The 15,466-nt window shown below is 42.5% G+C and overlaps 1 protein-coding gene across 8 annotated transcripts in view; it reads right to left on the reverse strand.

Annotated features, from left to right (window-relative positions):
- The window catches only part of nap1l4a (nucleosome assembly protein 1-like 4a), a 64,350-nt gene that overhangs the window by 13,997 nt on the left and 34,887 nt on the right, over window positions 1-15,466 (reverse strand). For all 8 annotated transcript variants that reach the window (XM_029758505.1, XM_029758500.1, XM_029758499.1 and 5 more), the window contains one exon: window positions 568-587. In XM_029758505.1, the coding sequence (XP_029614365.1) occupies window positions 568-587 (20 nt within the window). The remainder of the gene's footprint in view (window positions 1-567; window positions 588-15,466) is intronic.

Raw genomic sequence — 15,466 nt, forward strand, 5'->3', positions numbered from 1 at the left:
ATTTTAGAGGAGTTTGTATTTCGCGCCACGCCCATCATTGGATATTGGAGCAGGTGTTCCGCTAGCGGAACGTCTAGATGTAAGAGGTTAACTTGGCTTTCAAAGAGGGGGGTCCAGATTTTGCAGCTCTTTCAGAACATCACCTGACTGGATTTGGGTGAAGGAGAAATGGGGAAGGCTTGGGCGAGTTGCTGTGGGGGGTGCAGTGCTGTTGACCGGGGTAGGGGAGGCCAGGTGGAAAGCATGGCCAGCCGTAGAAAAATGCTTATTGAAATTCTCAATTATAGTGGATTTATCGGTGGTGACAGAGTTTCCTATCCTCAGTGCAGTGGGCAGCTGGGAGGAGGTGCTGTTATTCTCCATGGACTTTACAATGTCCCAGAACTTTTTTGAGTTGCAGGAAGCAAATTTCTGCTTGAAAAAGCTAGCCTTGGCTTTTCTAACTGCCTGTGTATACTGGTTTCTAACTTCCCTAAAAAGTAACTGACCCTCTATCAATATTTCCATTAAATGTAGAAACTGATAAAAGTAATATAAATTGTGAAATGCAGATCATATATTACTCACCGGATCTCCATCAGGTGACACTGGAAGAGAAAGGAAATGATTACTTCACTTTGATTTAGAAAGTTTACATTTAGCAAACAATCGTTTTACAAAGCCAATCCTGAAAGGGCAGCCCGACATAGATCAATCACTCAACAACAATCAAATTACATTCACACTGCTGATAACTTCTATACTACACCTCCATGAAATTAGTGACATCACCCAGGTGCTCTTTGATCTCGATTTCCACAGCAGTCACTCCCTGGTAAGCGACAGAGCACCACCCTCACTGACAAAACATTGATGAGTTTTCAAAAGGAAGGCGGAAATGTCACTGCTTTCTTTATCTTGTGTTGGGAAATCACTCCATTGCCAACCATGGCAATGAGTGACTCAACATCAATGTCATAAGTTTTAAAATAAATACCTAGGAGTCTTCGGGTGGTTGCACCAACAGGGTTTAACGCTTAAACTAGGTTAAATCAAGGTTTATCTACATTTTTAACTAATCCTAGTTAAATTAAATCCTTCCTGTAATCTAAGTTCAGTTTTCACTTTAAGCCCATTGCTCAATGAATTAAAATAAATTATGGTGATTCATTCTAAACTGCCACTTGAGATGGTTTAACTGATAAAATGGCAGCATATCAACTGTGGAGAGACCAAAACGAGTTCCTCAAAGAATAATTAGAGACAGGTTGAATCCTGTTGAGTTATATGATAATTAAGTCATTATTAGAAGGCTATTTACGTGCCCATTTTGTACAACAATTGAATTGGGGCTTATGATATGCCCAGCCTTGGTTTGAATGATGATGTTACGCAACTTGCTGTAACGGGCCTGATAACAGTAACATTAACGTTAGTTTTAAAGTGCATTATAGGCATTGATATTTACCACTTACTAAATATTGGTGGGTCAAGTTTTCCATTGTCATCATAGGGGTTACGGAGAGGGGCAAACTGCTGGGGAATCATCTCGCACATCTTCTGGGTGATAGGATCAATTCCCTTGGACGGAGGCCCCCCTCCGGCTCCGGTCTGAAATAGCCCCTGCCTCTCCTCTGCCGCATCCTTTTTGGCTTTTAAGTTTTTTCCAGCACGCTTTCATCTGATTTGGGTCCTTCTTCTCTTTAATGTGTCGATCCATTACATTTGTTGCATAAAATGGCCCAGGTGTCTTATTTTTTGACAGTCGTGTTGTCTGTCTTTTTTTCCTCCAGTATGTTACTAAATTCCTCCATCAGCTCCAACAATAGTTGTTTTTTTTCATAAGCGGAGAAATGTGATCTTTGACGTGCCATGATCAAGTGGCAAGCGCACAAATATAAAATGGCTAAATAATGTTAAGTAACGACAATAATAAATAATATTGTATGCTAGCTATCTTGGTTTATCTATCTAGCTACAACAGCTAACAAATTTGTTTTGTCTAGTACTGGCAAATAACAGATTTAATTTCAAAATCAGCCAACCTTTCACGATGGAGTTAGTAGTTATAACGTTACATTGTTATTATTTTAATCAAGGAGCAGCAACTTTGTGGCCCGATTTGTCAAGTAGGCTAGCTACTTCGTTTCAACTCATGAAATACCTCATATATTGGTGTAACATGTCACTAATCATAGTTTAAAACCGTTAATCATAGATTTACTGATCCAGATTTATTAAGTGGTGCAACGCATCTGATTAATTAAACCTAGGTTTACAAAACCTAGATTAGGTCTAATCCTAGATGAATTTAAACCATGTTGGTGCGACCCACCCTTCATCCAATAATCTTGATCTCGATCTACACTGAACAAAATATAAACGCAACGTGTTGGTCCCACGTTTCATGAAAGAAAAAGATCCCAGAAATATTCCGTAGGCACAGAAAGCTTATTTTAGACTGGACAAAAAGCCCAGTCTAAAATGTCCAGTTTTGTCAACACACAATGCCAGAGATGTCTCAAGTTGAGGGAGCTTGCCCAATACAGATCTGCAGAGATACCATTAAAAAACAAAGTAGGAGCGTGGATCAGAAAACCAGTCAGTATCTGGTGTGACCATGCACCTCATGCAGCGCAACATCTCCTTCGCATAGAGTTGATCAGGTTGTTGATTGTGGCCCCACTCCTCTTCAATGGCTGTGAGAAGTTGATGGATATTGGAGGGAACTGGAATACGCTGTCGTACACGTCGATCCAGAGCATCCCAAACATGCTCAATGGGTGACATGTCTTGAGTATGCAGGCCATGGAAGAACTAGGATATTTTTCAGCCTCCACGAATTGTGTACAGATCCTTGCGACATGAGGCCGTGCATTATCATGCTGAAATATATGAGGTGATGGTGGCGGATGCTTAGCACAAGAATTGGCCTCAGGATCTCCTTACGGTAGCTCTGTGCATTCAAATTGACACAGCCCGCTACCAAAACCTGCAGGCTCTCCTTTACTGCAGCCGACGTGAGCAAAACATTTAAACGTGTCAACCATCGCAAGGCTGCATGCCCAGACGGCATCCCCAGCCGTGTCCTCAGAGCATGCGCAGACCATCTGGCTGGTGTGTTTACGGACATATTCAATCAATCCTTATCCCAGTCTGCTGTCCCCACATGCTTCAAGAGGGCCTCCATTGTTCCTGCTCCCAAGAAAGCTAAGGTAACTGAGTTAAATGACTACCGCCCCGTAGCACTCTCTTCTGTCATCATGAAGTGCTTTGAGAGACTAGTCAAGGACCATATCACCTCCACCCTACCCGACACCCTAGACCCACTCCAATTTGCTTACTGACCCAATAGGTCCACAGACAACGCAATCGCAATCACACTGCCCTAACCCATCTGGACAAGAGGAATACCTATGTAAGAATGCTGTTCATCAACTACAGCTCAGCATTTAACACCATAACACCCTCCAAACTCGTCATCAAGCTCGAGACCCTGGGTCTCGACCCCACCCTGTGCAACTGGGTCCTGGACTTCCTGATGGGCCACCCCCAGGTGGTGAGGGTAGGTAACAACATCTCCACCCCGCTGATCCTCACCACATGGGTGCGTTCTCAGCCCTCTCCTGTACTCCCTGTTCACCCACGACTGTGTGGCCATGCACGCCTCCAACTCAATCAAGTTTGCAGACGACATTACAGTGGTAGGCTTGATTACCAACAACGACGAGACGGCCTACAGGGAGGAGGTGAGGGCCCTCGGAGTGTGGTGTCAGGAAAATAACCTCACACTCAACGTCAACAAAAACAAAGGAGATGATCGTGGACTTCAGGAAACAGCAGAGGGAGCACCCCCCTATCCACATCGATGGGACAGTAGTGGAGAGGGTAGAAAGTTAAGTTCCTCGGCGTACACATCACAGACAAACTGAAAATGGTCCAACCACATAGAGAGCGTGGTGAAGAAGGCGCAGCAGCGCCTCTTCAACCTCAGGAGGCTGAAGAAATTCAGCTTGTCACCAAAAACAAACTTTTACAGATGCACAATCGAGAGCATCCTGTCGGGCTGGATCACCGCCTGGTACGGCAACTGCTCCGCCCATAACCGTAAGGCTCTCCAGAGGGTAGTAAGGTCTGCACAACGCATCACCGGGGGCAAACTACCTGACCTCCAGGACACCTACACCACCCGATGTCACAGGAAGGCCAAAAAAAACAAGGACAACAACCACCCGAGCCACTGCCTGTTCACCCCGCTATCATCCAGAAGGCGAGGTCAGTACAGGTGCATCAAAGCAGGGACCGAGAGACAGAAGCTGTTTTTCAATCTCAAGGCCATCAGACTGCTAAACAGCCATCACCAACATTGAGTGGCTGCTGCCAACATACTGACTCAAATCTAGCCACTTTAATAATGGAAAAATTGATGTAATAAATGTATCACTAGCCACATTAAACAATGCCACTTCATATGTTTACATACACTACTCATCTCATATGTATATACTGCACTCTACTGCATCTTGCCAATGCCACTCTATACCATCACTCATTCATATATTTTTTTATGTACATATTCTTATTCATTCTTTTACACTTGTGTGTATAAGGTAATTGTTGTGAAATTGTTAGGTTAGATTATTTGTTTGATATTACTGCATTGTCGGAACTAGAAGCACAAGCATTTCGCTACACTCGCATTAAGATCTGCTAACCATGTGTATGTGACAAATACAATTATTTGAATTGCCATCAATAAAATGCAGTTGTGTTCGTAGCTTAAACCTTCCCATACCAAAACCGCCACCATGGGGCACTCTGTTCAAAACGTTGACATCAGCAACACACTCACCATCTGCTCAGAACAGTTGAAACCGGGATTCATCCGTTTAGAGTACACTTCTCCAGTGTGCCAGTGGCAATCAAAAGGTGAGCATTTGAACACTGAAGTCTGGATTCTGACAGGTTATGCAAAAATTCTTTGCTTGTGCAAACCAAAAGTTTCATCGGCTGTCCAAGTGACTGCTCTCAGACCCCCAGGTGAAGAATCCGGATCTGGAGATCCTGGGCTGGCGTGGTTACACGTGGTCTGCGTTTGTGAGGCAGAATGGACACAGTGCTAAATTCTCTAAAATGATGTTGGAGGTGGCTTATGGTAGAGAAATTAACATTCAATTCTCTGGCAACAGCTCTGGTGGGCATTCCTGCAGTCAGCATGCTAATTACACGCTCCCTCAAAACTTGAGACATCTGTGGCATTGTGTTGTGACAAAACCGGACATCTTAGAGTGGCCTTTTATTGGCCCCAGCACAATGATGATCATAATGTTTAAATCAGCTTCTTGGATGTGCCACACCGGTCAGGTGGATGGATTATTTGAGCGAAGGAGAAAAGCTCACTAACAGGGATGTAAATAAATTTGTACACAAAATTTGAGAGAAAAGATTGTGTGCATGTAAGATTCCTGGGATCTTTTATTTCAGCTCATGAAACATGTGACAAACTTTACATGTTGCCTTTTTTTTTGGTTACAAAAAATATAAAGTGTTAAATCAAAATATATTTTATATTTGAGATTCTTCAAAAGATTCTTCAACCAGCTTCATGGAGGTAGTCACCTGGAATGCATTTCAATTAACATGTGTGCCTTCTTAACAGTTAATTTGTGGAATTTCTTTCCTTAATGCGTTTGAGCCAATCAGTTGTGTTGTGACAAGGTAGGGGTGGTATAAAGAAGATGGTCTTTTACCAAATAGGGCTGAGTCCATATTATGGCAAGAACAACTCAAATAATTAAATAGAAAACGACAGTCCATCATTACTTTAGGAAAATGAAGGTCAGTCAATAGTGAACATTTCAAGAACTTTGAAAGTTTCTTCAAATGCAGTCATCAAGCGCGATGATTACATTTTATCAAGGAGAGGGATGGAGTGCTGCATCAGATGACCTGGCCTCCACAATCCCCCGACCTCAACCAAATTGAGATGGTTTGGGATGAGTTGGACCACAGAGTGAAGGAAAAGCAGCCAACAAGTGCTCAGCATATGTGGGAACTCCTTCAAGACTGTTAGAAAAGCATTCCAGATGAAGCTGGATGAGAGAATGCCAAGAGTGTACAAAGCTGTCATCAAGGCAATGGAAAGGGGGATACCTAGTCAGTTGTACAACAATGCATTCAACTGAAATGTGTCTTCCGCATTTAACCTAACCCCTCTGAATCAGAGAGATGAAGGGGGGATGCCTTAAATCGACAACCACAGTGGGTTTAACTGCCTTGGTCAGGAGCAGACGACTGATTTTTACCTCGTCAGCTCGGGGATTCGATCCAGCAACCTTCTGGTTACCGGCCCATCGCTCTAACCACTAGGCTACCTGATGCCCAAAGGGTGACTACTTTGAAGAATCTCAAATATAAAATATATTTGAGATTAAAATATATAACACTTTTTTGGTTACATGATTCCATGTGTGTTATTTCATAGTTTTGATGTCTTCACTACTATTCTACAATGTAGAAAATAGTAAAAATAAAGAAACCCTTGAATGAGTAGGTGTTCTAAAACTTCTGCCCGGTAGTGTACATACATACGATTCACTTCTCACACGCTTGTGCAACAAACAATCATTCAAACAGACAACACTCACGCATAAGTATAAACCTTCTTTGACAGTAACACATGGGTGGGGGTGTGCGCACGCACGCACACACATTCCCACAGTGGTACCAGGCAGGCAGGGCTGCATTCCAGGGAGTCTGCTATGGAGGGAAAGTCAGATGAGTCAAGGTTAGCCCTTAGCCAGCATTCTCCCCATTTCCCACTCACATAGCCTGAGAGATAACACTGATTGCAGGGAGGAGATAGGAGATGATGGAATGGACTTAACTTTCTTCAAGGGAAGATAAAAATAGGAAAGAAGATCAGGTAGAGACTTACGAATGAAGTAAAAAAAACAAGAGGATGGAACATAGGAAAAAGTTGAATTCATATGTCAAGACATTTTGGCTACACTGAATTGAACTAAATGTTGGCTTACATTGAAGGGCGGGAAGTGAGTCAGAGGGTGAGGTGTACAATTTATGTATTTTTCTTTACAAAGAAGAACTATTGTTTGAGAGATAGCGGATTCAGAGACTTGACTACGCAGGCCCCACCCTGAGGGCACACACCTGAGCTACAGTATTAATATCTACCAATCACACGCCTCGGATACATCAAAGAGGTATTCAGAGTTTGAAGGTGAGGGTTCAGGATTGGTGCATGCATGTTTGAAAGGAAGGGCTGACTAATAGATAGAAAATTTGAGTCAAAAGCTCAAATAAAAAAAGGTGCTTTTTTACTCATTCAGATTACCTAAGATATGCAAATCACCTTGTGACAGTGATATAGACCCACTAGTTGGGGCACACTTACATGGTCCTACCACCTTTGGTTTTACACAGTTATGTGTGTGTGTTCCATTCTTCACCAAGACAATAAGAACTCCAAACTGGAGGTGTGTGTGATGTGTAAATGAGCTGTAGCTAAGTAAACAAATCAAAATCTTGGGTCGCATAAGCACACAGTTTAGTTCCGGTCTTGGCGAAGAATGGAAAGCTCACGTCTTTAACGTAAGCTAAGCTTTGAAGTCCAACGTATGTAGGACAAAAGTCTGATTCTAGTCCACAACAGAGACTGTGCCTACACAGACCAGGCTGTGAATAACACATCTAACCATGAATAGACAGTCATTGTGTAAGAGGCAATGTGAGCAGCCCCTGTCCTGTATATCTCTAAGTATGGACGCATTCCAGATGTATAAATATAATAACACATTTAGGCGTACTTTATAAAGCACTTTATTATTACAAAGAGCATCTTAAACTCACTAATCAAATTCACATCTAGAGATATTTAAAATGCCTAAAGAAGTGCTTGCCGTCTTAGTAACCAGATCAATACGATACATTGAAGTCTGTGCAGAATGAGTATTTGGGGGAAAGCTGTTCCACTGCCAGGATCAGGGTGCAGCGGGCAGGAGTGAGAGTCTACCGTCACCTGCTGGTTGTGTTGAACAACTGCAGAGAAACTACTGTATGCTACACATGGCCTGAAGTAAAATCTTGCTTTCTGCATGCTTAGTTACCTTTAATGGGTACCCATGCATCTTACCTTTGATGCATGGATACCTTTGTGTTATTTGTGTGGGTCTCATTTTTAGGAGTGGCCATCAAATCTTCTTTCCAAAGTGTGTTTTTCCCCATGATTGCATTAAGAATGTTGTGCAATGATTGGGTTTATCAGAATGCGTGTTTCTCTCCCTTCGGCAGTCAACTTGAACGTGCCTCGAGAGCAATATTCTGTTCTTGGCATTGAATGCGACAAGCTGATCAATTGAATAGTAAACTGATTTTGCTGTCAGCCGTCTTGTTGGCTGAGGAAAGCTCTAGTATCTTTAAAGAGTGCGGGTAGAAATATTTAGTTGGCGTGGTGGCAACAACTTAGCAGCAGCACAACCCCACTTCCAAATTAATATAGCAGAAACACAGAAGGGCCACTAAATTTGCTTGAAATGGGGACCATTCTTTGACAGAGGCCTGACAGTACAATTTGTGAAGAACGGAACATTTGGCAATGTAGAAAGCACATTTCAGATATTTTTTTTCCGCATAACCACAGACCGCGTTACCCACAGACGAAACAAAGCTGTAAGTGAAGACCGCACAGAAATAAACATTTTGGCATAAATTAAACATTTTAGGTTTGGGACAAATCCAACAGAGTTGACCCTACGTATTTTCAAGTAATGTGGTGGCATGTTATGGGTACGCTTGTTGTCAAAGGGCCTTCCACAAACTGTTGCCACAAAGTTGCAAGCTCAGAATCATCTAGAATGTAGTTGTATGCTGTAGCATTAAGATATCCCTTCACTGGAACTTAGGGGCCTAGCCCGAACCATGAAAAATAGCCCCAGACCATTATACCTCCTCCACCAAACTTTACAGTCGGCACTATGGTAGCATTCTCCTGGCATCTGCCAAACTCAGATTCTTCTGTCAGACTGCCAGATGGTGAAACATGATTCCCCACTACACACAGTAGTTTCCACTGCTCTAGAGTCCAATGGCAGTGAGCTTTACACCACTCCAGCCAACGTTTGGCATTGCGCATGGTGATCTTAGGCTTGTGTGCAGGTGCTTGGCCATGGAAACACAATTCATGAAGCTCTCGACGAATAAATATTGTGCTGAGGATGCTTCCAGAGGCAGTTTGGAACTCGGTAGTGAGTGTTGCAACCGAGGACAGACCATTTATACACGTTACATTACTTGGGGGTCCTGTTCTGTGAGCTTGTGTAGGCTAGCACTTCGCAACATAGCCGTTGTTGTGAAGTAGAAATGTCTATATTAGCAATAACAGCACTTAAAGTTGACCACGGGAGCTCTAGCAGGGCAGAAATTTGCCGAACAGACTTGTTGAAAAGGAGGCATCCTATGACGGTGCCACGTTGAAAGTCACTGAGCTCTTCAGTAAGGCCATTCTACGTACAATGTTTGTCTGAGGAGATTGCATGGCTGTGTGCTTCATTTTACACACCTGTCAGAAACGGGTATGGCTGAAACAGCGGAATCCACTAATTTGAAGGGATGTCTACATACTTGTGTGTACAGTCGTGGCCAAAAGTTGAGAATGACAAATATTAATTTCCACAAAGTTTGCTGCTTCAGTGTCTTTAGATATTTTTGTCAGACGTTACTATGGAATACGGAAGTATAATTACAAGCATTTCATAAGTGTCAAATGCTTTTATTGACAATTACATGACGTTGATGCAAAGAGTTCATATTTGCAGTGTTGACCCTTTTTCAAGACCTCTACAATCAGCCCTGGCATGCTGTCAATTAACTTCTGGGCCACATCCTGACTGATGGCAGCCCATTCTTGCATAACCAATCCTTGGAGTTTGTCAGAATGTGGGTTTTTGTTTGTCCCCCTGCCTCTTGAGGGTTGACTGCAAGTTCTCAATGGGATTAAGGTCTGGGGAGTTTCCTGGCCATGGACCCAAAATATCGATGATTTGTTCCCTGAGCCACTTAGCCTTATGGCAAGGTGCTCCATCATGCTGGAAAAGGCATTGTTCCTGGATGGTTGTGAGAAGTTGCTCTCGGAGGATGTGTTGGTCCAATTCTTTATTCATGGCTGTGTTCTTAGGCAAAATTGTGAGTGAGCCCACTCCCTTGGCTGAGAAGCAACCCCACACATGAATGGTCTCGGGATGCTTTACTGTTGGCAGGACAGAGGACTGATGGTAGCACTCACCTTGTCTTATCCGGACAAGCTTTTTTCCGGATGCCCCAAACAATGGGAAAGGGGATTCATCAGAGAAAATGACTTTATCCCAGTCCTCAGCAGTCCAATCCCTGTACCTTTTGCAGAATATCAGTCTGTCCCTGATGTTTTTCCTGGAGAGAAGTGGCTTATTTGCTGCTCTTCTTGACACCAGACCATCCTCCAAAAGTCTTCGCCTCACTGTGCGTGCAGATGCACTCACACCTGCCTGCTGCCATTCCTGAGCAAGCTCTGTTCTGGTGGTGCTCTGATCCCGCAGCTGAATCAACTTCAGGAATTGGTCCTGGCGCTTGCTAGACTTTCTTGGGCGCCCTGAAGCCTTCTTCGTAACAATTGAACCGCTCTCCTTGAACTTCTTGATGATCCGATAAATGATTGATTTAGGTGCAATCTTACTGGCAGCAATGTCCTTGCCTGTGAAGCCCTTTTTGTGCAAAGCAATGACGAGGGCATGTGTTTCCTTGCAGGTAACCATGATTGACAGAGGAAGAACAATGATTCCAAGAACCACCCTCCTTTTGAAGCTTCCAGTCTGTTATTCGAACTCAATCAGCATAACAGAATGATCTCCAGCCTTGTCCTCATCAACACTCACACCTGTGTTAACGAGAGAATCACTGACATGTCAGCTGGTCCTTTTGTGGCAGGGCTGAAATGCAGTGGAAATGTTTTTTTGGGGGGGGATTCAGTTCATTTGCATGGCAAAGAGGGACTTTGCAATTAATTGCAATTCATCTGATCACTCTTCATAACATTTTGGAGTATATGTAAATTGTCATCATACAAACTGAGGCAGCAGACTTTGTGAAAATGTATATTTGTGTCATTCTCAAAACTTTTGGCCACGACTGTATGCATGTATAGTACCAGTCAAAGGTTTGGGCACCTACTCATTCCAGGGTTTCTCTATTTTTTACATTGTAGAATAATAGTGAAGACATCAAAAGTATGAAATAACACATTGGAAAATAATTTAATAAAAATAAATGTTATGTTATACTGCCTTGACAGCTTTGCACACTCTTGGCAATCGCTCAACAAGCTTCATGAGATAGTCACCTGGAATGCATTTAAATTAACAGGTGTACTTTAATAAAAATGTATTTGTGGAATTTCTTTCCTTCTAACATGCTGACCAAACCAGACATAGGTGTTCGCAGGTTGAAATATCAAAACTCTGAACCAATTATATTAATTTGGGGACTGGTCGAAAATGTTTAATGTTTTATGGCAATTTAGCTAGCTTGCTGTTAGCTAATATGTCCTGAGATAAACATTGGGTTGTTATTTTACCTGAAATACTGATCCAATCCACAGAAGAGAAAGGAATTTGGTTGACCTTTTTGTCACCTCTCCTCCTTCCTCAGGCTTGTAATTTACTTCTTTGAACTTTATATGGCGGTTGGCAAACAACTTTATTACGACAACCGACTGGAGTGTGGACGTCATCTTTCAATCACACACACGAGGGTATATGCTCCTAAACACCAATGAGGAGATGGGAGAGGCGGACTTGCAGCACAACTGAGCGTCACAAATAGAACCTTTTTCAATTTGAGCGCCTGGCCACGCAGATGCTCGTTGAGGCGCGAGAGCAGCGTGGGTGCAATGATGGAATAACATTTGTGTACATTTATTTTGCATGTACACATGCAGTCAAGATGTTAATGCGTTTGAGCCAATCAGTTGTGTTGTAACAAGCTAAGGGTGGTATACAGAAGATAGGGCTATTTGGTAAAAGACCAAGTCCATATTATGGCAAGAACAGCAAAGAGCAACGACAGTCCATTACTTTAAGACATGAAGGTGAGTCAATAGTGAACATTTCAAGAATTTTGAAAGTTTCTTCAAGTGCAGTCACAAAAACCATCAACCGCTATGATGAAACTGGCTCTCATGAGGACCGCCACAGGAAAGGAAGATCGAGTTCTCTGCTGTAGAGGATAAGTTCATTAGAGTTAGCAGCCTAAGAAATTGCAGCCCAAATGAATGCTTCAGAGCTCAAGTAACAGACATCTAAAAATCAACAGTTCAGAGATTGCACGAATAAGGCCTTCACAGTCAAATTGCTGCAAAGAAACCACTACTAAAGGACACCAATAATAAGAAGAGACTTGCTTGGGCCAAGAAACACAAGCAACGGACATCAGACTAGTGGAAATCTGTCCTTTGGTCTGAAGAGTCCAAATTAAAAAAAAAAAATTTTTTCCAACCGCCGTGTCTTTATGAGACACAGAGTAGGTGAATGGATGATCTGCATGTGTGGTTCACACAGTGAAGCATGGAGGAGGTGGTGTGATTGTACTTTACTGGTGACACTTATTTATTTAGAATTCAAGGCACATTTAATCAGCATGGCTACCACAGCATTCTGCAGCGATACACCATCCCATCTGGTTTGCGCTTAGTAGGACTATCATTTGTTTTTCAACAGGACAATGACCCAACACACCTCCAGGCTGTGTAAGGGTTATTTCACCAAGAAGGAGAGTGATGGAGTGCTGTATCAGATGACCTGGCCTCCACAATCACCCGACCTCAACCCAATTGAGATGGTTTCGGGTGAGTTGGACCGCAGAGTGAAGGAAACTCAGCCAACAAGTGCTCAGCATGTGGGATCTACTTTAAGACTGTTGGAAAAGCATTCCAGGTGAAGCTGGTTGAGAGAATGCCAAGAGTGTGTAAAGCTGTCATCAAGGAAAAGGGTGGCTACTTTGAAGAATCTCAAATATATTTTGATTTGTTAAACACTTTTTTGGACACTACATGATTCCATGTGTAATTTCATAGTTTTGATGTCTTCACTATTCTACAATGTATAAAAAAGCATTAAATAAAAACCATTGAATGAGTACGTGTCCAAACTTGACTGGTACTGTACATACAGTGCATTTGGAAAGTATTCAGACCTTGACTTTTTCCACATTTTGTTACATTACAGCCTTATTCTAAAACGGATTAAATAGTCCCCCCCCCAATCTACACACAATAACAAAGCAAAAACAGGTTTTTAGAAATTGTAGCAACTGTATAAAAAAATGTAAAATAACATATACATACATACTCTTTACTCAGCACTTTGTTGAAGCAACTTTGTCAGCGTTTAAAGCCTCAAGTCTTCTAGGGCATGACGCTACAAGTTTGGCACACCTGTATTTGGGGAGTTTCAGATCCCATGTATCGCGTCCTGAGGGCGAACGGTTTGCTCACATCAACAACGTGAACAGAGTGCCCCATGGTGGCGGGGGGATTTTGGTATGGGCAGGAATAAGCTAGACAACGAACACAATTGCATTTTATCGATGGCAATTTGAATGCACAGAGCTACCGTAAGGAGATACTGAGGCCAATTGTTGTGCTATTCCTCTGCTGCCATCACCTCATATTTCAGCATGATAATGCACGGCCCCATGTCGCAAGGATCTGTACACAATTCGTGGAAGCTGAAAATGTCCCAATTCTTCTGTGGCCTTAATACTCAGACATGTCACCCGATGAACATGTTTGGGATGGTCTGGACCGACGTGTACAACAGTGTGTTCCAGTTCCCTCCAATATCCAGCCATTGAAGAGTGGGACAACATTCTACAGGCCACAATCAACAGCCTGAACAACTCTATGCGAAGGAGATGTTGCACTGCATGATGGTGGCCACACCAGATACTGACTGGTTTTCTGATCCACACCCCTACCTTTTTTTTTGAAGGCATCTGTATTCCCAGTTATGTGGAATACATAGATTTGGGTGTAAGGAATGTATTCATTTATATGAACTGTAACTCAATAAAATCTTACAAATTGTTGCGTTTAGATTTTTGTTAAGCGTATTTTTTTACTCAGTCGGGGTCTCAACTCACTGTTGCGAGTGAGAATAAAAGTTCATCTAGCGGCCAGATAAATTACCGCCTGGGGGGCACCCACTGATTTCGCTAGTCATTCTCACTCTGATGCCATATTTAAAACTGCACCATGGCAGAAATGCATTAAATTAGTTATACATGTCATGACGTTGGCCTGTTGGGGGAGGTTTATGACCCCCATAAGTACCTTTCCCCTTTTTCCTCTCTCTACCGATGTGACTATTGAAAATCCCTTTGTTAACATGGAGAGTTTGGTAACATCAAAAGGTGGGAAACTTAACTATATTTCCGTAATCCAACCAGATGAAAATAGGCGTTGGTACTTAATGAATATGATGTCAGATCAGTTGGCGTCTGAGACATTATTACTGATGATAGGACGACAAACTATCTTAGAAAGTCTACACATTCTAGTTATCAGATTCACATGGAATTGTGCGATTTAAATGTTTAAATATGAAACTGTGAAAAGATCAAATGTAATTTCAGCTTCTAAAACGAGAGAATTGGTTTTCATGAGTGAAATATGCTCAACTCAGTGTCCCCGCCCATGTGAACAGACACTGGTTGTAAACTATGAAACACGGCCCTCTCCCAACCCTATATAAGCCCTTTTACGAAAATGTAACTTCCTGTTCCAAGGACATGAGGACTTACCATCCCCACGTTGAAAGGACAAAGACCACCTACAGAACTAAGCCAACCTCAGCAAGAACCTAACGAAATTAACATCGAATTTCAATGTGAAGGTGACGACCTACATGCCGGAAGGAGGCATTTCGACTATACCAGCCAGGATATAGCATGAGCTTAAAGTATGGCAACTTGGTATGAACTTTGAACTCTTATTCACTAAAGTGATACCTCCTAGCCGTTGCGTTAGCGTAGCAACTGTAGACGGACAGAGTATCTGTTCTACCCTACCACACGACGACGGTACTACCAAGTATCCGTTCTACCACCACACATTCTTCAAAGGACAACCCGGCCTACTATCTACGACCAATCTACCGAAGCGCAGCTCAGAGTAAATATTTATTCCATTTTCCTTTTCCAAACGGGCGGTTATTTTGAATGTATAAGATACTGTATTTACGACAGCATAGCTGCCTACGGCCCAATAGACAAAATCTCTTTGCTCCTCAGTCTTCCCGCTCTTTCATTCAAAACCCAACCCCCTTTCTTTGTGTAACCAGCCGTCATATCCGTTCCATCCGCTAGGGACGTTTCCTTTATGACATAATTTGTAATCAATGTATGATCCATTCTGTGTAGATGAAATTGTGTGTGATTATTT

This window comes from Salmo trutta, chromosome 7 (assembly GCF_901001165.1).
Source record: "Salmo trutta chromosome 7, fSalTru1.1, whole genome shotgun sequence".
NCBI lineage: Eukaryota > Metazoa > Chordata > Actinopteri > Salmoniformes > Salmonidae > Salmo > Salmo trutta.